The 27305-nt window shown below is 40.0% G+C and overlaps 1 protein-coding gene and 1 long non-coding RNA gene across 3 annotated transcripts in view; one reads left to right on the top strand and one right to left on the bottom strand.

The window, feature by feature from the left end:
- Positions 1 to 385: 385 nt before the first annotated feature.
- Positions 386 to 18299, bottom strand: LOC148155004 (uncharacterized). Its single transcript, XR_015765630.1, has 3 exons — positions 16053 to 18299; positions 971 to 1087; positions 386 to 468 (listed from the first exon to the last, which is right to left on the bottom strand). It is a non-coding gene; the product is annotated as an uncharacterized LOC148155004 (long non-coding RNA).
- Positions 18300 to 18460: 161 nt separating this feature from the next.
- The window catches only part of atp1a3b (ATPase Na+/K+ transporting subunit alpha 3b), a 29130-nt gene continuing 20285 nt past the window's right edge, over positions 18461 to 27305 (top strand). For both annotated transcript variants that reach the window (XM_014987138.2, XM_014987137.2), the window contains exons 1-2: positions 18461 to 18602; positions 18708 to 18805. In XM_014987138.2, coding sequence (XP_014842624.2) covers positions 18800 to 18805 — 6 coding nt within the window. In that variant the 5' untranslated portion in view covers positions 18461 to 18602; positions 18708 to 18799. The remainder of the gene's footprint in view (positions 18603 to 18707; positions 18806 to 27305) is intronic.

The following is a 27305-nucleotide window of genomic DNA, read 5'->3' as shown; positions in this document are numbered from 1 at the left end:
AAAGCGGTGATGCCGTCTGCTTTTTAATAGTCAGTGCTATCGGCTCAGAGTGGATCTTTTCTTCTGAGTGACTTTCTCTCGTTTAACCAGACGGGATGCCTGTCGTGGCCTTTAAACATCTTGTGAAGTGTTGCTGGTTTCCCACAAATGAAGTTATCCGTAATCATAACCGTTTCCTGAGTTATTATCAGCGGGGAGCAGTTTGCTGTGACAGGGCGGCATCTTTCTTCTGCCGAGGTGTTGAGTGTGTGAGCCGATAAGAAACCAGACGCAAACAGGTGGCTTTGAAATCAAATGTCCCTCAATCTTTTTTTTTTTTTTTTTATGCTTTATGTGCTTGTGTCAGCTAAATTAATTCCCAGAATCCCATTTTGCAATAACGCCAAGTCTTGTCTCCGCTTTTATTAAATCATGTGTCAAACGTGCACACATGCTTGGTCTCTTCACCCTGCTAAAGATGAGCTCCACCTGGACAAGAAGAAGCAGACAGACAGAGAGATGCTGTTAGCTTTAGTCAGCAGACATCTACACCTTCGAAATGTGCTACAGTAGAGCAAAAATGCACTTGAGTCAGCTGATTTCTAGGACCCATTGTACAGCGCCTCCGGAAAGTATTCACAGTGCTTCACCTTTTCCACATTTGTTATGCTAAATTTTAAAGTTTTAGAGAGTTTTGTAGAAAACCAAGAAACCAGATCTATGCAAGTATTCATGGCCTTTTCTTAATATTTTTTTTTATCCTTTGGCCACAATTACAATCATTATATTCAAAAATGTGAATAAGGCTGTAACATAACAAATGGCCAAAAAGCGAATTAGTGTCAATACTTTCTGGATGTACTGTTGATCTTAAAAAGGCAACAGCATATTGTTCAGATATGAAAAAGGTTAAAGCCCAAAATGTCAAAAACATTATGAAACAAAAATGGTCTTAAGGCTATTTATCTGCCTCTTTTTTTTATCCGTTTACCTGCTTGTCCTTGCAGAGTTGCTGGTGCCCGTCTCCAGCAGTCAATGGGCAGGCTGCCACTTTATCACAGGGCAATAGAGAGAGTAGCCAAACAAGGAACGATGCACACACTCCAATCTAGACAGGACATAAAAAAGGCCCTTCATGAGAACGGTGGAGGATCTGTGATGCTCTGGGCCTGTTTCTCCTCCAAAGGCCCTGGGAAACTTGTTAGAATGCATGGCATCATGAACTTTGAAATGCTAAGAGGCTTTAGATAAGAATATGGTGGACTCTGCCAGAAAACTGAAAATGGGTCAGCGCAGGGTCTTCCAGCAGGATAATAATCCAAACACACGGCCTAGAAATGGTTGGCTAGACACAAAATCAACCTTCTGCTGTGGATATCTCCCTCCACCGACTTAAACACTGTGGAAAACCTGTGGACAGAGCTGGCTGGAAGAAAGCATGAGAGAAAAAGAGTCCTGCCTTACTCTCGTGAAACGTTATAGTTGATAGTAAACCTGTCCAGTAAATGAGGATTATTTTACTATACGGTTTCTTACACATATATCTAAGGAGTCTAATTAATGTATTGGGCACTGCAGCTCCTGGTTTTATAAATAGTGAGAAAACAATTCAGAGTTTAAAGGTGTTATATTGAAACACAGCTTTGCAGATCTTTGAAAGATATTTGTTCCTGTAAAGTTGTCTTAAGATGCTCCTGGAAACTCAGTTTGTTTTCCTGTTTTCTTTATATTGATCAGTACAAAATGTGTCCGAAACAGCTTTCAATGAGACTTTGTGCCCCTTGTTCTTCCTTTGGCTGTGAAAGACTCAAGCTTTAACTTTGATTTCTCCAAAAATAACCGTACTTTCTTGCCTGTCGTTTTTGCCTCAGTGTTGGCTGATAAGACAAAGACGACTAAAAACAAAAAAACGTGTCGAGTAACACAATGAGTTCCACTACCTCCGCCGTGAGAACCCTGTTTGTTTGTCTGAGGTTTGCGTTACTTCCACCTGAGGGCGGACGTCATGTCAGTAGCACTGCAAGAGAGGCGACAAATGTCATGCTTGCCTCATGCGAATTACGATGATTGATTTGTTTTCTCCTGCTTAATCAGAAAAATACCCAAAACTAACATATTCAACTATTTTAGCCAATTAGTTTTTACTCAATTTAATGTTCATCTGCTAAATATCCACAAGATAAAACAACTCAATGGACTTTGACCAATAACGCCACATTTAAGCTACTCAAGTCGCCGAGTCGTGTCTGTTTTTGTGGTTCGCATTAAAATCTCCACTTGTTAGTCTGCTAGGATGTGTCCAGATGCTCTCGTTAGTTTGATGAAGCCTGCAGCCGTATCCACGGTTCTCATGGAAACGGCTTTGCAGCTTTAAAATCAGCCCATCGAATCCACAAATACGGTTGACAGATGTCAAAAAGAACATTTGTTATATTCAAGCACTCGTTTAATCTGTCTGATGAAATATTTCTGCACATTCAGCAGCTTGCCTTTACTTTGGCCACTTTGTGCTTTGATTTTCTCTTATAGCACATCAGTTTAAAAGGTAACGTGATATTGCTTCAGGATCAGCCAAGAACGGGAATCTGCCTCAGTTGTTTCTGTGTGCATGTTTTGCAAGCTGCATGTTTTTGGCATGCATGACCTCAGGAGAAATCCTTCCTTAAGCATCGTGGAATACACTAGAGCACGGGGAATTTAACCAAAAAGGCCGTCAGGGTCACACCGTCTCTCCTCACCACGTTACTCCGTCTGGACGGACGCATATCTGCTCAAGATGTTCCAAGTAAAAATGCACATGAATGCAATTTAAATTTTAAACAAGGGTATAAAGGAAGGAAATGCAAATGGTTTTCAGCAGAACAAAACTCCTGCATGCCATCTGATCTTTAAACAGATGTTATGCTGCTGGAGTTTGTTCTGCTCTTTAAATATTTAAGTCACTTCGTCTCAGTGTTGGTGGTGTTTTGTGGATGTATGTGTAAGTGTGTGCCATATGACAGTACAGAGATTGAAAAACTAAAATTGGAAATGTAAATGGTAAAATATCATATTTATATATTTTTAAACACTGCCAGCCCAGTAAGAAGAAATAAAATGAATCTCTCCACCCCCGCAAAAAAAAAAGCTAAATTTAGGAAATCTAAACAATATTTGGGAATTATGCTTTGAATTGGGTAATGTTATTTATATGTTTTGCATTTGCATGAGTTTATTTTCATATATCTGTTTCTGTGCTTATTTCTAATGCTACGCTAATTTTCCAAAAATACCAAATCATATTTCATTTAAGGCAGAAAGTTGTATTCGTGATATAAGGGAGGGAAAAAAACTAATTGATGAAAAGAACCACAGTGTTTTGCAGAAGTTTACATTCGTCTGACACATTCTGAATGTTATTACTTACCATCTGTGTTTCTTAGGATTTTATGTTACAGACCAGAAAGCAGCCATTTGCCATTTTGCTCTTTCTTAAAATAAAAGTTGGAGCAGAAGAATCTACATGACCCTTCAAATATAAAGCAAGTTTATCACTGTCAATTTTATATAAAAAAAAACAAAAACACAATTTTATAATTTTAGCTTGTAGATTAAAGACAAAGATCAAACTTTTATAAGAAGACCAAAGAAAACATTTTCCTAAATGAAACTGTTCAAATCTTTGGAAAATTAAGAAAAGATAAAACAATAATATAAAAATACAAAAGTTAACATGAAGTAAGAGAAAAAAGAGCTAGAATGTTAATCTTTATATTTAAAAGCTTTAATGAGATCTTTACAGCTTTAGAACAAAATGATGTGGAGCAAGTCCAGACAGATCAACACAACGTGATGCATCATTGTGATGTGAAATTGTGATGAATCTTCTGGAAGACTGGCGAGTATTTATGCAATCCAGCTGAATCGGCTCCTTATAGAAACACATTTTGATGCAATTACAGCTGCAAGTCTTTTGGAGTACATCTCTACTAGCTTTGCACATCTAGACCTTCAAGTTCTTTTCCTATTCTTCTTGCCAAAGTAGCTCAAACTCAGTCGGATTTTAAGAAGACTCAAAATCTGACTGAGTTTCCAGTTTGATTTAAGTCTGGACTTTGACTGGACCATTTGAACACATGGATATACTTTTATCTAAACTTTTTCACCGTAACTCTGGCCGTATGTTTTTACTCTTTCTATGTTCGGATGATGGATGGAGCAGTCCCCCATGCTTTATAACCCAGCCCTGTTTTAAACTTCCCCATATCTTTTTCTCTCTTGTTTCTTGGTTTTCATGAGTTAATGTTCTCAGACAAACCTCTGAGGCCTTCACAGAACAGCTGGATTTATACTGAGAATAAATTACACAAAGATGAACTGTCCAATAACTAGGAAACTAGTGTTATAGTGGCAATGGATTTTTCTTAACGGACCCCGAGTAGGAATACCTGCCACCTTTTTCCATCACATAACATCCCGGTAAAATACGCTATATTTATGACAAACGTGAAAATGCACAAAAGATGAGAGTTATCTCGTAAAGCTGAAAATACTGTCATATTTCCTGCATTTATATAACTGCCAATGGTTTCCTCTTCCAAATCCTAAAGTGTTTCTGTGTTTTTCTTCTCGCGATGCGTAACATCATATAGAGCTAATCTCATCAGCCAAAGCATCTTGGTGCTCAAAATATCATCAGATAAAACGGCTGCATCGTGGAAACGATTCACTGCGTTGAGAAATGGCCTCTGGGAGGATGTGTGGCAGGTGCGTTTCTGCAGACACAGTACACTGATCTGGAAAAGCAGTCCGAACTCCTCCCCTGACAGTGATTTATTTCCAGCGCCGTTTGCAAGGGAAATTGGTGGTTGTGGTGTTGCATCTCTCATTAGTTAGCACAATGCAGGCTGGAGAAACCTGGCAGGAGGCCTGACCAGAAGCACAGCGCCATTATCCAGCCTTATAGTGACATGAGGAAAAACCCTCAGATGCATGCTTTTCAAAGATTGTCATATAAAAATTCAGGATCCATTTGCTTCCAACCCCATTTGCCACGACACTCTCAAATTAAATCCATGTGCAATCTACTGACCTTCAGATGTTCTTAATTAGTGAATAGAGTCTGGATGTGAGTGATTTAATCTCAGTATAAATCCAGCTGTTCTTCGAATGACTTGTTTTGTTAGAGAGTGTTTTGTATGGGAGAATTTTACTGACATATCAAAAGCTTACATTTTCAGTTTGCTCTGAACTTAAATACTTGCACTCGAAACTTTTAAACTCTCTCAAATATTCTCTGCTCTCCCTCAGATTTTCTTCTCTCACACAAACTTTCTGCTCAGGTCAATTCTGCGCTTGCAAACCTACTTGCTTGCCAATTCTTTTATGCTTTCTCACTCATCAAGGAGGACCATTGCCTAGCAACCATTACAGCCAATAGAATGACAGTGTTCCTCTGGGAGTGTGTGGGTATGCTTATGTGGCTACAAGAGATAGCTGCATCTCCCCTTCTGACGAGGTATAGAAAACAACTTCAGCTTTCTGCTCCTTCCTTCATGTTGCAGTTGTCAGGAAATCATGCCATGTTCCCAAAAGAATATTTGTTTGTCAATTTAATGGTTTTCAAACTATTCCCTGCGATCGTTTGTCGAGTGAATGCAGAAATGGTAGCACCCGTGTGTTCTCTGTAGCCATTATCTGCTAAGCGTGTCTTAAACACCTGTTTCTCATTATACTGATGCTGTTTTAGACCACATTTAATGTGTCAAAGAAAGTTTTAGCCTGGCACATATGTTGATGATATAGCTAATTAAAATGGATCAGTTTTTTCACTATTTTGAAATAACTTGGTTATATCCTACAAGCAGGGGGAAGCATATTGACTACTTCTATTTTTCATTTTACCTGGAAATCCAATGATATAATTACTCTCTTTTACAAAGGTGTCAGTATGCAGAAGGTGTTCATGTGGGCTCTTTGTGCTAATACTTTGGTACACATGACATAAGACAATACCAACTTGCAAATAACTCTTCAGCAACATACAGGAACTTGTTTTAAGTTAATAATTTTGTAATAATGATACAAAAACAATACTCCACTAGCAGATTATTTCACATATAACGACAATTTTTCCCATGTTAGAAGAGAAATAATCTGCCAGTGGAATTACAACTTTGCTTTGTATCAATATTAAGGATTACAAAAAAAAAGCTCCTATATTTTGCTGAAACCTTATTTGCAAGTTAGCATCATCTTGTTACAATTATAACTGCTCTCAGCATTCATATGCAGCCTTGCAGTGAGATTTTCCAACAGATATGCTGCCCTGTGGGTAACACATGAGTAACAAGATGAGGAGAAATGCTGGGATGACCTTCTACTGTTTGGGGTTGATTAATAAAAATAGCTTACATCTGTCATTCCTAATCATCCCCATAAGTGATTAACCTTTCACCTGGTGTATTTGTGGAATAATGAGACTCGCATGCAGTATCGAGTGGGGGGGAGAAAAAAAAAACGATATATCGTGACGAACCTGTTTCCAAGTAGTTAACACTCAGTCCTACCAGAGGAACACAGTCTGAGGGAGTCAGTAATGAGCACAGAGCAGCCCCTTTCTGCCAGAGCGGCGCTCAAGATAAGGACACGAATGCACATCCAGTGGACAGGCCCAGGGGCCGGATGATACAGAGACACGCACAAAGGCATGCAGAAGCTGCACTTGACACAAACAAGACAAATAATCTTCTAAAATTAGCCCACACAGTGCAGAGGCACATTCTTTTTTTTTTTCTGCAATCTTTGAAAATTCAAGCTGTGCATGCGTAAGTAGTCTGGAAGGGAAGGAGCCGGAGCGGCCGGGGCGAGGTGGGCCATTGTTTGAGGTGAAACATTGCTGAGGTTGCCCGATTATCACAATGCCATGCTGGCACTCCATCACTCTGACTTATTGGGTACAGCAAGAGCCGGGCTCAGTCGCACGCGCAAACTGGGTCACGTTCCAGGCGCAAAAACGCTGACGTACGCAAGTAACAACATATTAAGATGGACTGTGCCATTCTTCTGCTCTACATCTATTCCGTACGTTTTGTCAAACTCAATGGAGAAATGATTTATGGGCAGAGGAGGAGTATACTACATGGTTGGTCTGGATCACTTCAAATAACAGATTTTTCTTTTTTGTTAGAAAATGGGCTCCAGCTCAGTGTTCTCGCATTCCTCTTGCACCTCGAAGAGTAGTTAAACATGTAGGGTTTTATTTTGGCAATGAAACTTGTCAAAATTGCTTTATTTATTCTTGAAATTCGTTCATTTTGTTTAGTCGGATAGTTATGTCTCCTGACAGGCTGTCATAACAGTTGTACGTTGCTCTTGACAGTTGGTGGTTACCGTAGCAACCAGTAACTGTCAGCTTGTCCCTTTTTTTCTGTTGCCCTCTAAAAAAACGTGGCGTGTATTAAGGATCGGCTCCGTGTTTTCTTTGCAAGTATCGTATTTTATATTTTAGATGAATTGTATACAGGCTCAGAGTTTCATGTGTAATTTTGCCATGTTTTGTGTATGTTTTTAATTGTTATTTTCAGTAGTACATTTTAGCTGTTAACGTTACATCTGTTAATTTCCGTCAACTGTTCATTGGGGACTTTTAGCTGTATAGTTTGTTTAGGGTCATTTGTTGTATTTTGTTTAATGCAAAGTCAACTGGATCTCAAACGAAGAATGTCTGCAAATGCTTATGAGATAATACATCTCTTGGTGCCACAGCAATGTTTCTTGTCCTGCTGCCACTGGGTGCAGGTGATTTCTTTCTAACTTAGCAGTTCTGACCTTTAAGCCATCTGCCTTGGGGACGTTTTGTACCATTCGTGCATCCATTAGCGCCCTCCTTAGGGGCATGATTGGTGCCCATCTTCATGGAGAAAGAAACCAGGCTGAGATGAGAACCCAGGACCTTCTTTCTGCAAGACACCAGTGCTACCAAATGCCCCCCTGTGCAGATAAAACACAAATTGTGTGATTTCAGTATTTTTAAGCTTGTGTGGCTTTATGCAGCTTAGGAGCTGATTTTGTTTTTCACTGTTGCCTCACATTAATGAGGCGCCGGGCTTGAGTCTCAGCTGGATCTTTTCTGTGAGGTGTTAGCATGTTCTCCATAAGCATTCGGTTTTGGAATGAACAAGCCTGAACACAAATTCCACATTTTCTAGACATTAATTTGCCAAATAATTACAAAAGTGTGTAATGTTTTCCTTCCAACTCACAATTATGGATTTCTATATCCCAGTAAAATACTTTGTAATTATGATTTTGGTGAAATTTGGAGAAGTATCAGGTGTGTGGGTGCTTTTACAAGGTACTGTAGGTTTCAGAGAAGTGATCTTTCCTCCTATTATTAAGCTTCCTTTTTCTTCGTGAAATGGAGAAAGGAAATGAATCCCTTTCGTCTAACTTTTACCTCCATTTTCCCCAACTAAATTAAAACTGGATCTTGAATCTTAAGTCTTAATTCTCCAGTCTCTCATCTTTTGCAAAGCACTTCTTATGCAATGCAGTAAAGTGACATGCTGTCAATTTAATCTGAACGGGGTGACGTCTGCATGTGTGTCACCGAGTCGGAGAGAAAGAGGCAGAGAGGTGGAGTTTGGCAGGACAAGCTGAACTTTAAATCCTCTTAGGCTCCTAAAATGAAATATCTCATTCATCTGTCTGCTGTCTGTCTGCATCGCCTCATTATTTCGTCCATGTGTCCGTTTCGTGTAGTAGTAAATTGCTTTTGTGCTTCAGATGAATACGGCTGACATCTTGCTGAGTTTTTTTTCCCTCTCAGATTTCCTCCCACCTTCCAGTACTCTCTGTACCAGCTCTTCATTTCCTCTCTTTTACTCGACTCCTCTGAGTGTTCTCGCCTCTCTGCACTCTCCCCATCCCTCGGCCCCCCTGCAAGGTCGTTCCCAAGGACGGTCTGCTCCCAGCATCCCCCTGCCTGATTGGCCGACGGGCATTAAAGGGCCGGTTCCCCCGTGGCGCACATGGCTCCTCTTCAGCTCTGCCACAACACTGTCATCGTTGCCATCACTCCTGAGGCTACTTACTGTACTCCCTTCACACACACTCACACACACCTACAAACTGACTCACATGCAGCTATCAGTTCATGCAACGCCACAGGGAGCACGGGAAGCTGACAATATTTCTTACATGCTCGCAATCTAGTTTCCTAAATCAGGTTGGGGATGCTTCCTCACTCCGTATGACAGGTTACTTATCACAATGATAAAAGATGCTGGGCTGCAAATACCCCAGTGTGCACTGAAGGAAAAAAAAAACACTTGACCCATGCTGACGGAGAACTAGCACCGACTAAAGTAAGCAAATATTTCTTTAGAATAATTTGCGCACTACAAGCTTCTGAACACACAAAAGGACCCAGACAGTCAGCAAAGTGGCCACATCACAGCACAGGCTGAGTAAAATGTGCTGTCTGGGCTGGAAGAGGATTTCAGGGTGGCTGGTAAAACATAATGAGAGAACATTAATGAAAGGATTCAGGAAAAAGAAAAAGTTGGTGCACCTTTTAATAGGTTTTCCAGAGTGCACATGTTCAGTGAAAAGCTTCTCTGCTAATCTGCTGAGTTATAATCGCATCCAAAAGCCATTTTCCCTTCATCCTGAGGGCCTCATTTACAACGTCACAGTGAGGCATGTGGTGCAAACTGATCCAAGCATTTTGTCTCATCGCGTAACCAACTGGAAGAAAGCGTCAGTTGGAGGAACTAACTCAGACTTGTGGTGATTAACCATTTTAGATGTAATGACCTTCATATTTAATGAAAAATAAAATCCAACATGAATTAATCTCATTTTGCAGTAGGATTATCTGATGCTGACAAATTAATCTAATTTAGGAACAATTCTTCAGTTTTAATCAATTAATAGGATTATTATCCTACTGGTCATGTGATGAGCTGGTGACCTCACCTCCCACCCAGTAACCTCTGGAGATTCACACCAGCATCCATTTTTTTTTGTGTGTTGACCATTAATTGTCCAATTTACATAAACAAATTATTTCAGAGTTACAAAAACATTTAAAAACTTCCAAAATTTTCCAATTCCCTCCATGCGAATGTGTTGCACACGGTGGACTTTAAATTATATTCAAATTTTATCTGGTATGTTTTTTGTTGTATTCAGATTTGTCCTAAGATAATTATCAGAAATTAAATTCCCTGAAATCCTCAAGGTATTGGAAATCCATTGCCATACACATTCAAAACTTACCTAAATGAACACTTAAATGTTTTAGTGTAACAGCACAATAACACTTTAATTTAGTTTTTTTTTATGCAATTTCTGTCTCAGTCCCACTTTTTCTATTCCTCCGAACAAGCAATGAAACTAATAAATGCCAACAGCAGCTCCTCTGGCGGTTTATACTCGAAAAGAGAGAAAATCGAACTCATCAGAGAACATGTGAAAGCCATCAAGGGCGCACAACACATCAGATAATGAGAAGAGTGGTTCTTGAAAGCAGCATATGGAATAAACTCATTTGTGTTTCCTAATACCGTTTGTGCCGCTGCGTGCATCTCTGAGACATCTTAGATCACATAAAGGGCTTTTTGGAGGTGAAGGTTGTAGCGGCAAGGATTCAGCCTTTATTGCGTTTCTACCTACGATTCCTGCAGTGCAAACACCAAAAACTGGAAGATTCTATGATTATCTTGCATCTTAGCCCACACCTTCCCCATTCAGGCTAATAAAAGCTGCCTCTCTGGGTTTTATTCAATAATAATAAAGAAAAACAAACAATACAAACAAACAAATGGGACTAAATTCATTACCTTCTTGCAAGAGGTAGTACAGTTTGCAATCACAGAGGGAAGTGAGCAAAGCAAACATGAGAACGTTCTGGTTCTGAGTTCAGTTAAAAGTGAAATAAACCCTGAAAAAGTTTTTCAAAAGAGAAATATGAAGAAACGGCAAGATTTAAATGAAATATGTGAACTAAATTTGTGATCGCTGAGCAAGTTGACGTTAGAATTGTAAACATTTGAAAAATATTGCTCTGGAAAAAAAAAAATACCTGAAATATATCTAGTATAATTATATCTAGTACAAACTCTTACATTGAAGGTGCAGCTGGTATCACTGTTACCTTGCAGCAAAAAGGTTTCTGTGTTCAAATGCTGGCCAGAGAATCCGGCATTCAGATACTCTGGCTTCTTCCCATTGTCTAAAAACACGACTGTTGGGTTGGTTGGCTGGTTTCTCTAAATTGCCCTTAGGCGTGTGTGTGCAGATTGTTTGTGTTGTGTGTTTCTGTGTTTTCCGGACGGACTGGTTACATGTCCTGGACAGGTTAGCCATCTGACCCAATGACTGCTGGAGATAGACACCAGTCCTGAGTGGATGGAAGGAGCTACCTTACTTAATAGAAGTAACAAAAGCTTTAAGTGCACATATCATATTGGGATTAATGGGTTTAAAGGTCATTATCATGTGCTTATTGATTTAAAGGAGGACAGATACTTGCCTTCTAATGGCCTTTCAAACTTCCAAAGGCAGCTTTTAATGTCCTATGCTTTCATTTTTAATATTGCTTCATTCCTGTCTCTGTTTATAAAGTTATAGATTTTTAATACCAATCACTTCTCCACAAAGTGTTCAGATCAGTGGTAACTTTTCTTGAGGAACATCGTGTTCTTCTGACCTTTTTCCTGAGAGTATCCTCTGGCTGAGTTGAGGCTTGAAGCAGAGCTTTGCTGCAGTGGCTGAGATGCACTGAGGAAAGAAACAGCCTTCAGAGGAAGAAGGGGAGCAGAGAGAGGAGAGAACAGGGGGAGAGGATGTGCTTTCAGACTGGATGGACGGGTGGAGTGACAGAGGAGGCGACTTAGAATAATTTAGTGTGCATGGGTTGAACATTAGATAGACTGAGGTCTGTGTAGATTTCACTCCTAAGGAACATCTGAATGTTTCTCTGCATTTTCTGTGAGAATCTGTTTCCCCGTGCTGGCTCCGTCTCAATAAAACTCTCCCTCTTTTTCTTGCCTTCTGTATTGAACATTTTCACGTAGCCGGGGAAGCTAATCAGGTTTTCTTAAATCTTTGCAGTTATATAAACTTTTATTTTATTTTTTCATCCCGTCTATCCAGTCACTTCAGCTAAAAATGTGGCATGCCAGCATTGCTATTAACTTTTCTGGAAACTCTGTAATCTATGTAATCTACACAGTGTTAACAATTTCATTACATCATCCATGCACTTAAATTCATTGCAAGAACAATTGACTCCACCCGATATTTGGGTGCCTGGAGCACAAAGGCTTTGTGGTGCCCCACCCAGAACAGGAATAGCCAGCAACTCTGTATTTTTCAGTGCATTCCTCTTAGACAGACACAATAGACTTTAAGTGGTATTAAAGCAAGGCTACAAATAAAGCCTTGTTTATTTGGACAATAAATTAAATGTAACAGTGTGGAGTGTGATACTGAACTAGGGCTCCTCCTATAAAGTGCAACTGGAGTAAGACTAATTTTTTGTGTTGTTTTCACATCGTTGTTTGATGCGAACCCATAAAAATACCCATCAAAATGGTCTGAGTGACTTTGCAGAGGAAACTGACCAATATTATCCTGACAATTTCTTTTGCTTTCTTGAGGAAGATTTATTAGGAGCTTATTAAAATTTAAAATCTTTTAAGTCTGCTGAACTTCTCCACACATTGCATATTAACAAACTTTAAGACATTTTTGAAGCAGGATAGATGTAAAAAGCTGCACCCAAAGTTTATGTCAAAGTGAAACCTCTTGTTTGTACACAAGCTTTGCGCTGATGCTATTTTCTATTTTCTCAATCTTATTTACCATTTAGAAGTCAAATGAAAGTACAGTACACACCACATCCCTGGAAGTACTTTACTCTGTTCTTACTGTAACTTTAGATTCATAAGATTTATTTATTAATAAAAAATATTTGGAAAAGTGTTTCCTCTGCCAGAATTTGGAACTTAGTAACTCTGTTAATTATTTGTATTATTTCTTTTTCAGTTCTTTAAAATATATATATATATATATTTTTCTGTCTAATGACATCATTTCAAATGTTAAACCATATATTCTCGTCAGTCACGCATTCTGGAATACTTTTTTACTCTTTGTTGAGTCATTTCCTTGTCGGCTTCTTCCTTTACTTGAGTAAAAATATGTTGAAGTAGTTCTACTCTTGCGTTCGTACTCTACACAGGTTTTGTGAGGGATTTAAAGAGGACGTTCAAAACAACGACCAGCACTCTCAGATTCCAGATGAGACCGCAAAAAAATACAAAAAGAAGTTTGTAAAACTCCTCACAGATCATTTCTGGACCTACAGCAGGTTCTTGAAATGGTTGATGCGAAAGTGCATGACTGTACAATCAGAAACATAAATAGCATAGTTTTTATTTTTCTAATCTTTCTATTAAAAATTTTTTAGAGAATTGGCTCATAGACAAAGTTACATTTCATTATAAAGACAAAAGACTTGTCTTCCCTTCCCAGCCTCCTAATAAAACTTCAACCCTGCGACCCTTTTGCTCTTCTGATAACCAAGCCATCACTAACAGTCCTATTTCACTAAATCCCAGAGGAATTTTCCACCATCCGCCCCTCTCTGTCCTCCTTCATCTTTGTCTTACTTAATTCTTACACTCTCCCCTCGTCCTTTTCCTCCACTTCTCCTCACATGCTACGTTTCTGTCATCCTCTTTAGACCCATCTGCCTTTCAATCATCTCTCCCCTGCCATGTCAGTGCTCTCGTCTTTTTCCTTCCCTCCCCTCTTTTCCTCTCTCTCTCTGTCTCTTTTCCTCGCATCTCCATGTTCTGGACTTTGTGAGTGGAACACAGATTATGTCAGACGTTTATAAAACCGGATTAGCCAGGATCACCTTCAGGCAGGCACGCGCACATGAACACGCGTGCACAAAGACTAATGACTCCATGCATCCCTATTTATAAACCTCTATTGTAGCTGTGTATAGGTTTTCTTTAGGTGCTTATAATGGCTTTGGACTGCAAAGGTCATTTATTTTAATGGGGGGGAAAAAAATCAAAAACTTGTTTAGTCTCTATTTAGGTAATGACCCTAGGTTTAGCGGGTAATGTGTTCAAGTAATTTGCATTAATGTGTTGTAAAGTCTTTCCAGCTTTTTCATAAAACTGTATGGATGTTACTTGAAACTACAATAATGTCCCCAGCAAAATCATATAATTGATCAAAAATCTGCTTTGAGAATTATTTCCATCTCACTGAATAATCTTGATTACAAATTTTAAGAAGCAAATATATTCTGCACATTTCTCAGATTAAAATGTATAAACAATAATTACACTTTAATTAGGAAAAACCCCACAGTAGTTGGCTACTAATCATGACGGCTTAATTGAGTAAAAAGAAAGAAACAAACAACCAGATCTAAAGGTATTAATGCTAATTCTACTGTATAAACTAATAGCACAGCTGAATGGGGAGTTTATAGTTTGTGAACTTAATGTTCAAATTACCAGTTGAGCTAATTAATGCCAGATGACTTTGTTTGAATTTAAAATGTTGAAACAAAGCATACTATTAAAAAAGGAAAGTTTATTACAAGTAAATCTGACAGAGTGATTAGTCCTGATTTTGACCTGGTTGGGAAATGCTTCACTGTGGTTTCTGGTTTCTATGAGAACAGCATCGTTCTTCTGGAGGAGGAGCGCTCACGGGGGCCTGATCGACCAATCAGAGATGTGATTGTTTTGTTTTGTTGAACAGCTGAGGAGAAAGTTTTCTTTTCATAAACACAATTCTTTAGACCAGAGAGAAACTAAAAATACCAACAAAGTGTTATTGTTGATAAGATACTGTATCATGACTCAAGCTGTTTTCAGGCTTTAAACATTTCATCATTATATTGAATGACAGGTTTGTATTCAAAGTTTACCTAAGATTTTAAGTTACCTAATTGTGTATTATTTCCAATGCTATCAAATGAGAGTGATAATATTTTGATCCTCTCCATCCTAACCTAAGACAAACAATGCTAACAACTATCTGGGGAAGTAGTAATCAGATTTACTATTTTTTGCTGGAGATTGTGAAGCCAAAAGACTAAGTGCTAAATCAAAAGGTACTTCAACAAAATTAGTTTAAAGGTGTATCCACTCATACAACCGGGTTAACCTGCTTTCCCCCTGCAGATTTATTTACTACTTAGTGAAATAGTACATGATGCTTGTCCTATTAGAGGTGGAAAATGTCTGTAAATCAGTGTGATATATGTCACAAATGAAGAATTTCTTCATGCATGTGTACAATTTTCAGAGCTGCTGTATTTTGAGCTAACAAAAACAGTTCTTGTAGCTGGAGGTTCAGATCGGAGGTGATTTGCGAGCTACAAATCTCCTAAAATTGTCTCCCGGCCAGGTCTTCTTTCCCAGCATCACCTGACTTCACTAATGCCTTTGTGGGAGTAAATCTCTTTAGTGACAAATCTCTTAAAACGCCACCCAGGAGGTTCTGATTTCTTTTGTTCTGGAGAAACTAATAACCCTATTTGCTCTATAATGCGTCCTCAGCAGAAAAAGCCTCCATGGATGCAGTGCAATAGCGTCCAGACTATTTTTGGCATGAGGATTCACTGACACATGCTGTTCTATTTTAGTCTAACAGAGGCGTATTCTCCTCAAACCTACACAGACGCACGACTTCTGACTCTCGAACCTTGTGACATGCGACTCATCCACAGCTCTGACTCACAGAAACGGGGAACTGGAACCATGCTTCCCAGTGTCGCACACCATGGGTATTCTCATGCATACTGCCACACGTGTGTGTGAGGTTTCATCCTGAAAGCAGTCCTGTGCTGAGCCGCTTTCCAAGTCACACAAACCAGCACTATAATGATTAGCATGAAACATAGTCACCAACATGAAACCAGTTTCCTATCGTTAAATCAGTCACAGGAGCAATAACCCCCCTGATATTTTACCCCTCTTTCTCTCTTCTCCCTCCTTGTTCCTTTCCTTGTCTCCCTGCACCCCCGCCCCCTTCCCCAACCTCCTCAATACCTGACTCAGCAGAACAAGTCAGAGGCAAGGTCATCTGGTTGCTGTTGCTGTGTAGCAGGAGAACTGGGTGATTTTTCTCCCCTCCATCCTGGTACTAAGAGGACGGTGAGCTTTTCCCAGCGGGGGGATGAGAGGGTGATCAGAGGGGGTACAACATGAAGGCGTGACAGAGGGTAGGACATGGTAATGCAGGCAGCCATTTTGGTTTTAAATGAGATTGAAAGAACTTTATTAACAGCAGTCTAACATAACATCGACGAGCGGCACTCTGCATCATGATTAAATTAGTGTCCAATAATCTGTGTAAATTGTCTGACTAGTATAAATAATTAAACAGTTTTTGATGCAAAGAGTCCAAGACAAAAAAAAATCATTATCAGAAACGGGAAGCTCAAGACTCTCATGAACAAAAAAAAAAGAAATGTCTCAATAACAGAATCCACAATTAACCTTAACTCTAAAGACACTGGAAGTTTTAATTATTGTTTGAAAGATTAATTTGTTTCCAAAAGAACTTCTTCACTTGGTCCCAGGAAAATAATGATTTTGACTACTGTGATTTTCTCTCATCATTCTGACCATGAGCTTATACATATTAATTTTAGTTATTCAGTGTCACTGTTACTATAATTTAATTTCTCCCAACACAAACACGAACCTTACTGATCTGACAGGTAAAATTAAAATCTGTTTTAATCCAAATTCTTCAATTTCAAATTCAAGCATTACAAAATATAAAATAACATTGCAGTAAATACAGAATTTTAGTGGAAAACCTGCAAAACACTTGGAACTGAGGTTAATCTTCCAGCAATACCCTAAATCTACAACAGACAGAGTACAGAGGAATGATTTAAATTAAAGCATAATCCATGTGTTAGGAAGCAGCAGACCTAAGTCCAGTTGAGAATCTCATATGATTCTCAACTGGAGATGTGAGAGAAGTGTGACAATTATCCACACTTTTCAGATGTTTGCTTGTTAATAGAAATTAAAATCATTTTGCTTGTATCCACCTTATTTCTCCAGATTTTCACCAAAACACCACAAAAAAACCTCCAGTGGAATTAAGTCTATGTGCATTTAGACTCAAATAACAACTCGACTGCATCACGACAGCATGTTTTTGAGGAGCGCTGCAGCAGAGTGTCCTTTAACCCTCGAGCAAACCCCAGACCGATGCTCTGAGGTCCAGTGGTACTGCACGGTCATCACTCAGGCCCTCAGCAAGGAACGCAGCGAGGCATGGCTGCAGTACGCTGCAGGGCCAGCACAAGTGACTCTGACAGCTTTAATCAGGCATTGCTGTGCATGCATGTGTATGCTACCCTCCTGTATGCTACCCTCCTGACTCCATATGTATGAGTGTATATGTGTGTGTGAGCTCTCACTGCAGCATCGTGGACTCACAGCTGCAAATAGGCCAGCCTCGGTGAGGAGAACGTCCTCTGTGTGTCTGTCTTTGAACTCTTTGGCACTGTCACAGTGTTCACGCAATATTCTCTTTCCACGCCCTTGACATGCTGCGTGCTCAAAGGAGGCAACATCCATCAAATTCCTCACATCTCATGATTTAAAAAGGTCCTGGTAGATTCAAAAACTTTTTAGAGATGTTTGACTTATTAAAAAAAACTAAATAATACAAATAGAGAGTTGGTTTTCTTCCACCAAGGTACACCTGCCTTCACTTTTTGATATAAAGTGCTGACTCTGCATTGGCAGAACTGTGCATGTGCTGATATGAGCAGTAATGGCTGCTTGCTGATGTCTGCAGACATGAACAGTAACACATTGATTGCAAATCTGTGACTCCAGCCCTCATTGCAGTCTTCTTTACATTTTGAACAACCCACCACGCACACCTCCATTTACACCTGCAGGTAACTGGAGGTATCAATGGAGGTGTGCTACAGATGCTCGTGATAGGATGACTGAAGAGACATTTAGGTGTGTTCATCACATGCAATATAGTAAAACACAAATCCTCTATTTCTGGTGTTACATAAGCGCAGAACATATGAAACAATTACAGCCACGACGACTTGGATTCTAACCTTGTGCGTCCATTTTTTTTTTTTTTATAAAAAAAAATCAACCTAGAGACTCGCGATGCTGCTGGATGCGAGCTGCGGGATTCTGCAGTAAAGCAGGAGGGGCAGCTTAGCTTTCTGATTGGCCCGCATCGATGAGACGCTCGGAATACTGATTGGTCGCCTTCGCCGGCGGTGGGCGGGTCCAATCGACCCCTTTCGCTTCGCCCATTCGCTCAAGGAGGCGCTTCTTCCCCCGGCGGAGTGGTGCAAGCTGGAAGAACGGGGAGTACTGCGGCAGCCGGCAGAGCCGCGGAAGAGCATCGAGTCCTGGGGAGGTAGCAGGTTTTTTTCTTGCCGGGTCCTTTTCACCGCAAGTATCAGAGAGCAGAGGTTCCACGCGTGATGCTCCGCTTGAGACCGCGACATTTCATCTGAAAAAACAAGAAAAGAAAAGAAAAAAAGAAAGACGTCTTACGAGAGAAAGAGGGCAGCCTGACCTTTTTTTTTTTAAAAAAAGGTTTGAGCCTCTCTTTATCCCAACTGTTAAGTCTAGACTGCAGATATCCTCTCTACTGTGTGTTTAAAGCTAAACAACTGCGCTTACACTGTTCTGCTTTTCAAGGCGAGGCATTCATACACTGACTAATTCAACGTGAGGGGCTGACACCTCTCAAGCGGTGCATCACCTGAGAGAAGAAGAATAATTGCGCCAACATGGGGGTAAGACACACCATTTCCAACTTTCTTAACTGCGTTGTAGCCCAGTCGAAGTGGCCTGAAAACCGAGGGGTGGTCTCCTACCTTTACTGGCATATTTTTGAAATAACCGAGCCGTGATGTCGTTTTGGATATCCTGTGCAGCCTCTGTGTCTGAGTGACATTGACTCTAATGCGGAACTGTGTTTTGCCCAGCTCTCTCTATATACTGCGACAAACTGGTGCGGCCAGAAGCTCCTGTTAGATCAGAACCGCTCAGTTGGGTTTTCACCTCTGCGTCAGGTTTAAAGGTTCGGCTGAGTTTAAATCTGATGCATAATGCAGGGGAGAAGGAAGGTTGTCTTGTTAGGTGTCTCGTTTGGCGTGACCGCAACCTTCCGAGCCAGTAGGCCCTAATCGGTTTATTCCTCCAGATTGTTCTTGTGTTGGGGGGGTTAGGGCGGGATGGCACGTGTTATCTGCGCCCATCGTGGTTTAATAATGTTATATTCAGGTGTTGTATTCACATACTTGTGCAGCTCTTCTTTTGTGATGACAGAGCACATTGAATCCACCTTCCTCCCCATTATCATCATCATCATCATCATCATCATCATCATCTTTTTCTTCTCCTCTCCGGCTCTACGCAGCTGCTTCTGTGCCATTGGAAGGCATTTAGCGCTGAGGACGCGTCCTTTCCACTGGATGCTGTCAGCCGAAGACACCCTCAATGACCCGTGCGTCATAATGCGGTTACCAGGAATAAGTGTCCCACCAGCTTATTTCTCCTTTAATTTGTGACATAACATTGGAACTCGATAATCGCCAGCAATGGCCACACATTCTGGTGAAGAATAATGAGACGACGCTATCTGGTCTCCACATCTTCATGCGCGCATCTTTAAAAAAAAAAAAAAAAAAAAAAACCCATCTTGGTTAAACTTGTCACAGCCGTATCCGTGAATGAATCAATAGATTAATTTGCAAACCCTGGTGGAAAATCACCAACTGTGAGCTGCGTGTGAAATAATAGCCGGGTTTTGCGCATTTTTTTTTTTTCTTTGCTTCATCACCATCTGGTGATGCTGGTTGTAATTTTTAATCTGATGCAGCGCCACGCGGGGATGAATGATGCGGCGGCGTGACGCTGCAGACGGATCTTCAAGGCGCCGGGAGAGGATTTATGGGTCCGTGTGAGCGTCTTTTCCTTCTAAAATGTGCTGCTTTTGCGGGCACTGCGTCAAAAAGGAGACGAGAGAACAGAAAGTGCTTACGCACGTAGCTGCGTACTGATGTGGGGACGTTTGGTTGTGGCTGTATGTGGTGTGAAGGGGAACAAGTCATCCTTTGGGGCACAGTGTGTTCCTCCAGGGGTTGGCATTATGGAAGCCAGTAATTGGAAGAGCAAATAGCGGAGATCTGTGAAGGATGCCGAGGTGACCCTGAACGCTGGGGAGAAAAGACGGATGCAGGTTCTGGAAATCCTACCATTAAATCCCAGATTTCCATTTTTCCTTCACGCGTCTTTCCTCTTTCCTTCGAGAATGTCCTCTTGGCGCACCGTGCAGCGGCTGTCCTTCCACAAGGCCGCAGGGGGCATCGCTTGTGACGCCGCTTTCCGCGTCAAACCAGGGGCGGGGCTTGTGCCGTGGAAATTCCCTGCAAAGAGCTGTGATAGGCTGGAACCAGGAGCCACGCACAAAAGGGACAGCGCTGATGCTGTATAGAGGGGAGAGAAGAAAAAAAAAGCTTTAACATGTGTCAAGAACACAAGGAAGACATATATAGATATTTCTAATTTTAGCAAGCATCCCTTCAGAAAAGGATTTTCACTCTCTCACTCCGCCTCCTCGTCTTGCACGCCGCTCCTTTTCATCCCTGCACTCACTGATGCAGCTTTTTGCCTTACAGAGTCTGAAATTGATTACTGTATAGGAGGAATGTAAAATGAGAATGTGCATCAAGGGCCTCACAGCTGCATCGACTGCTGCTGTTCACCTTCAGACACGTGATTCAGATGGTGGTGGTTGGGGGGCGCTGATGAGAGAACAGCAAGGTGGTGGCTGCATTTTAAAGAGAGAAACAAGGAGTTAACGGAATGGCGACTGAGTATGGACGAGGAGAGGGGGAGGGCTGCTTGACTGTATATCCTGTTACGGGATAATGACCTGAAGCTCACATTACCGTGGCTTGTGTTTCCCTCTGCTGCAGCTTGTGGGATTGGTTATCAGGGGCAGAGGAGGCAGGTGGGTAGCAGGAGGCGGTGTGGGTCTGGGTGGTAAGGGTTGATGAGCAAGGATAGAAAAAATAGGATGTCACCGTGTTTGTCAGGAGGTCATACTGCCTTAGAGCGGTGTGACATTAAGTCCTCTGTAAGATATGGAATATAAAGGTTTCTAGGACAGTGTGTGCATTTATTTTTGCACCACTAGGGCGTGTGCAGGATGGAGGAGACATTAGCCTTTTCTAAAGGTAATGAAGGAGCTGTGTGGCTGCTGCGGCTGCTGCTGCTGCAGAGGCGCAGCCCTCAGTTTGGTGCAGAGAGCTGCACCTGCTGCATGGTGCTTTGTGGTGGCTGGTTAGTCCCTCATGATGTAGAAACCAGCAGAAAGAGGTTCATACACGATGTGGTTCCCCTACATGTGTCCAGGGATTCGGTTAAGGTCAATAGGCTCCTTCGATTTAAGCAACATGACAGCTGCTGCTCCATAGGAAGCAAAAAAGAGGAGCAACGCTCATGAACATTCTGATTTCTCCCATGCAGTTAAAGGAGCTACATCTCCTTTTGGCTTAAAAAAATCAATAGTCCTGAAAGGTCACATCTGTGCTTCATAGCTTCAGCTACACCCTAGTTTGATGCAAAGGCTACAAATGAAAATGTGGCTTGACACTCATGTTCATTATGCTCTTTGCTCTCCTGCCCCCTTCAGATGGTCAGCTGGATTCAGGGATTTAACCACAATGAACCCTTAAATTATTCATAATAACAACAGATTTCCCTAAATAAAATCTGGTTTATCAAAATAATTCCTGTTTTTTTTGTCTTTCAAATTACCAATCTGAGTTCTGTGACTAATGTAATTGCTAAGACTTTCCAATTTCTCTCTCTCCGATACTGTACTGTGCATATTTGATAATCTCCTACTGCAATTCGATTCTGTTGTTAAACCAAGATTTACTTCCGATTAGCTGATCATTACCTCTTGGCAATTCTTCTGTGCTGTGTAGGAAGAAATAATCCAAATTGTCAAGTAAACTATTGTTGTTCTCTCAGATACACTCAAAAAAAAGAGAATAGATGACAAACTTGTAGAAAACTTTCATTGATTCAGAGTAGGTGAACTTTGCAGTCACAAGGCCATTAACTTTTTGTTTTTGTTAGTTTTTTGTTGTTGCTTTGACTGGGATTAAAGTCAGTTTTTGACTAAACAACCTTCTACAGTAGTTAACTCAAACTGGTAGCCTGTTTTGCTCACTTCCATTTCATCCTTTGAAATGGAAGTGCTTATTTCTGGTTAGTTGGCTACTTTTATGAACTATTAGGATAAATAATGACAAAATAAGACCCATATCAAAATACATTTATAAATATGATTTCCTTCAGGGAAATGTTGTACAGTAAGTAAATAATATATATTTAAGAATTACTGTACACAGTGTTTGTCTACTCTGGCACAAAATGTCCCCATAGGGTGTTGATGCAACTTCCTGCATCTCTGGTGGCAGACAGTTACTTTCTGTTCTGGAAAATGTGCACAACATCGTGACCAGATGTGCAAAAATACAAAATGGAGGAATGGAGGAGGAATCCATGTAAAGTGAATGTTTTTGAGCCAGAACTAACTAACTTTAGTCAACACGTTCACATTAAAAAATGTGAATTCAACTGCTATGAGAGGCGGCTGTGTAACTTTAAATTTAACCCAACATCCACTGTAATCATCCAAAGGTCCACTTCTGTAATTTGCAGGCTACGTTTCCCATAAAACACAGAAGTTAAGCCATCTTTCCTCTAAAGGTCAAGTTGTCTCTTTAAGGCATTACTTTAAAACAAGATTATATTAGACTTAGTGATTGATATGGCCAAAAGTTTCCAACTTAACATGCTGATGGTCTCCCATAAAGAGAGTGCTTCGAGAGGGGTAGGTAGCCTGACTACAGCAACATGACACTGACAACATTTCAAGGCGTTGTCCTGGAGATGCATGTGTCCCTAGATGAGTAAATCAAGGCACAGTGGGCAGGCCTGCACAGACACAATGTGTAGAGACTGTTTGTTTTTTTTTCCTTCCAGTTTGAAGATTAACACTAAATAGTGAAATGTTTCATTGGATTGTTTAATTTGTTTTAATGTCTTATCTATTTGATTTTTTAGCATTGTAAATAGATGAATATCAGCTACTTTAATAAATTTAGTCAGTCTGACCAGTCTTATGAATGAACCTAGAAAATACAACACATTTAATCAATAGACGACAACGGATATAGGTTTATAAACATTAAAGCAGTGTGGAAGCGTTACTGATTAAATTAAAGCTGATAAAGAACCTGGGAGTTGCCTAACGGACTAAAGAAAATATATTTTATAGCCTAATTCCGGGTTTTGACTTCAATTTAGTCTAAAAGAGAAAGAAAAACAAAGGTATAAAAATTAATGGATTAATATGATAAAAGAAATGGCTGAAGGTTTTTCATTTAACTATTTAAGCTTTTTTATATACAATATTAGGAATACATTAAAAGATGCAAATGAACAACTAATTCAATTACTTTTTAAAAGAAAATAAGAAAATAAACATTTTATTGCTAAAAGTGCAACAAGATAACATCCCTAATCTGTTGATTAGTTTTTGAATTAACCACTTAATAACTAGATAGAAAAAGATGCCTAATAGGAGCTTTTCTTTAGAGTTTGAACCAGGTGGGGCTAAAATTATGCCACATATTTACAGCGAATTATTTTTTTTCCTTAAATCCAAAACATGTATTTTTTGTCCAATTTTGACTTAATGGCTGCTCTGAATGTATTGTTCTTTCAGCAAAAGGCCCCTTTTTTGAGTCTGTATACTTCAGTTAATGATTAATCAATTACTAAATTAGTTGACAATTGTTTCAATAAGAGATTCATCACGATTAATCTGATTAATCATTTCAGCCCTGCTGTAGATGGAAAAGACCCCAAGAAGTTGGAGGCTTGCAAAACTTCACTCATAAATAGATGAGCATACATGCAAACATATATACTGCTCAAAAAAAAATAAAGGGAACATTTCACTTTAATTTTGTGTGTGGCTCCAAATCCAGGCCTCCATTGGTTAATAAATTTGATTTCCATTGATGATTTTTGTGTGATTTTGTTGTCAGCACATTCAACTTTGTACAGAACAAAGTATTCAGTGAGAATATTCCATTCATTCAGATCTAGGATGTGTTATTTGAGTGTTCCCTTTATTTTTTTGAGCAGTGTATTTGTTCCTTCCTTTCTGGACAAAACAAGTTGGGCGCTGTGGCCAGAACCACAGTGCTTCCTTGTTTGCTTTTTCAGAATGTCTACTGCTGCTCAAACAATCAGAAGCAGACATGTGGTGTAAATATTGCAATGATTTAACTGGATAGGACATGCTATATAACTAAATGTGGACTTCTTTTTTGGCATCCTGGCTTGTGTTTGGTAAAGTGTCAGCAGTGACTGTCGTCATGGCAACGATGAGTTGCATAACAGCACAATTTGGAAAGTTTGACAACCTGGTTCATTTTTGAAGAGTTTCTTTGACCAAGTTGACAAGCAAAGAGTCTCTGGAGATGAAAGGTCAAAATTAAGAGGTGCATTACTTTACAGATACATGCTTTAACCCTAAAATTAACTGGTGTTAGCTTCTGTGTGTGTGTGTGTGTGTGTGTGTGTGTGTGCGTGTGTGCGTGTGTGTGTGCGTGTGTGTGTGTGTGTGTGTATAAACATATGTGTAGCTCCACTCCACTACCCCGTCCTACAAATACTCTCTCTCAGACAGAGCGAGTCAAGACGCTCCCTGCACAAGACTGGAAGCAAGATTTACAATGCTAATCCAATCCAGCTGAAGTGCTGCACAGTTCTGCTCACTGGGCTTGATCAAGTCACACAGCTACACCGTCGCTTTTGTTGCGTGATCAGATGAAGACGGTGACAGGACACACAGATGGGCTGCAGGAAGCGAAGGAGAAAAGAGGGGATGAGACGGGTTGTGGCTTAAAGAAGGGATTTCCAGTTTGAGTTGTGTTTGACTTTATTACTTTGATTTGTTTATTTTTTTATCTTTAGAGTGAAACACAGGGGAGATGATTTAGAGCTAAAGAGAGTTAATCTCTCTTTGTGTCTGCAGGGTTTAGAGGTTGAGATTTTCTGTCTGTTTTTATAAGCGTCTGCATTGTGTTGCATTAAATGTTTATCGCTCACAAATATTGTTTTATCAGATCAGACTGGTGCAACTGACTCATTTTCACAAAGCTTCAATGAAAGCATTTCCTCGGTCCTTTTTAAATTCCCGAGGCTTTTATATTTAGAGAAATTTCTAGCCATTCCCTCAATTTCCAGAAATCTGCCACTTTTGACATATTTTCCCTTTGTTAAAACACTTTACTCTCAAGTATTTTTTGTTACAAAGAAACTAAACTTGCTTATTTATCCAAGCATCTATATAGAAACCATTGATTTTACCCAGCCTCAGACAAGCTCACTTCTCTCAGGTAAATGTGAGGATTTAATTAAAAATCTTGCCTTTTCCTGGGTGTGCAAAGCAGCAACAGTGGAGCAGGAGAAGCACACATTGGGCTAATCCAGTGCTGCGTTCAGAATGCTTAATCCCAGTAGTCGGGTCCCTTGTTCTCCAGCCTGAGCCCCCCTTCTTTGGCCCAGTGCCCTCCGTCCTGCTGCAAGAACCAGCAGATGGCCCAAGGACCTTGCAAGGTTGCACAAACACATAATCAGTGATAAATGAATAGCAAATTTACACTCAGCTGTTGTAATATTGGATATTCAGTCTAGTAACAGCATGTATTATATGTTTTTCATTAGATTGTCCATGAGAAGGACAGGAACAGTCTAGTAACACGAGCCTGAAGAGTACACTGGTAACTTTGCCATTTATAATTAACATGGCTCTAACAAACAAACAAACCTATAAGCCTTTACTTACACCACTACACACACTCATTCATGTGACTAATAAGATGGTATTCCTCAATAAAGCTTTTAGTTTGATTAACATGTAAATCATTACCACACGACAAAAATTAAACAAAGAAATGAAAATCTACAGATACAATGTGGCATAATAATTAAAAGGGGTAAGCATATTTAACAATCCTTGTTTATGACCAGGAGCTTTAAGACTAACAATGTTTTTATTTCATTACTTCATGAGCACATATTCAAAGTAAAGATGTAAATGTGCTCTTTTGAGTCATAGAGCTTCTCAGCTTTATGCATATTTCAGCTGAACAATGACGCAGACTGGAGGTCGAGGTCCTTCACATTCCCGCCGGACAGAACAAAGTGGTGAGATGACCCAGATTGGATCAAATGTCCACCTCTAGTTACCTTTTAAGATGCCAAGAACCACGTATCCAGTTATGTGCCTTTGGTTTTAGGTTCACTCATTGTGTTGTAAAGTCACCATGAAGTGAAAGCTCATGTTCATCATATTTCCTGTTCATTTATCTGCAGACCATTGACTAGCGTTATGATATTGGTCTCATATAATAAAACAGAGAAGTAGAAATGGCAGTTAATTTTCACACTGCCATGCAAGAGCATTTATAATCATATGTAGATTGTTTCATTTTTGTCAGTTACAACCAACAACTTATAGATAGACAAACAGAAAGTAGAGCATAACTCTGAAGTTCGAAGGATAGAAATGCATAAATCCTTAACAAATGAAAACATGAACAATTTGTTCTTCCTCCTTTACTCTAATATCAGCACTACAGTTGTTTTGTGAGAGCTTCAGTGGTTTGAGAACATTAATAAATTAGCAGCAGCATCATTACGAAGACCAAGGAAGTGCTCTGGCCTGATGAGAGTCCAAACATAATTTGATTTGGGGCTACATGCATAAATGTATGTGAAGGAAAACAAACACTATAGATCACCCTTAATTTAGCATCCCCATGTTGTTACATGAGAATACTTTAGACTGGCAGGACGATGCTGGGGGAACACCAGTTAGAGATGGCAACCATAGCAGAGGTTCACCATCCATCAAGTAATAGAAGGGCTTGGATCAAACTATATTCATGTGTTTGAATGGCCTAGTCAAAGTCCAGATTTGAGCCCAGAGAGTCATTTGTGGCAGAAATGTTCTTCACCTGACTGAGCTTAAGCTGTTTTGCAAAGATCAGAGATAGAATAACCGGCTTGCTGATGTGCAGACCTGTTACAGATAAAACACAAAGGACTGGTTGAGTCGAGAATTAAGTTTAATACATTTGAAATCCACACTTTTTACATTTTTGATTTTGGAAAGACTTGAAATGTGCTGTTTAT

Source organism: Poecilia mexicana, unplaced genomic scaffold (assembly GCF_051168715.1).
Source record: "Poecilia mexicana isolate PSO_F unplaced genomic scaffold, ASM5116871v1 scaffold_16, whole genome shotgun sequence".
NCBI classification, from domain to species: Eukaryota; Metazoa; Chordata; class Actinopteri; order Cyprinodontiformes; family Poeciliidae; genus Poecilia; species Poecilia mexicana.
This window is presented reverse-complemented; position numbering and strand designations above follow the sequence as displayed.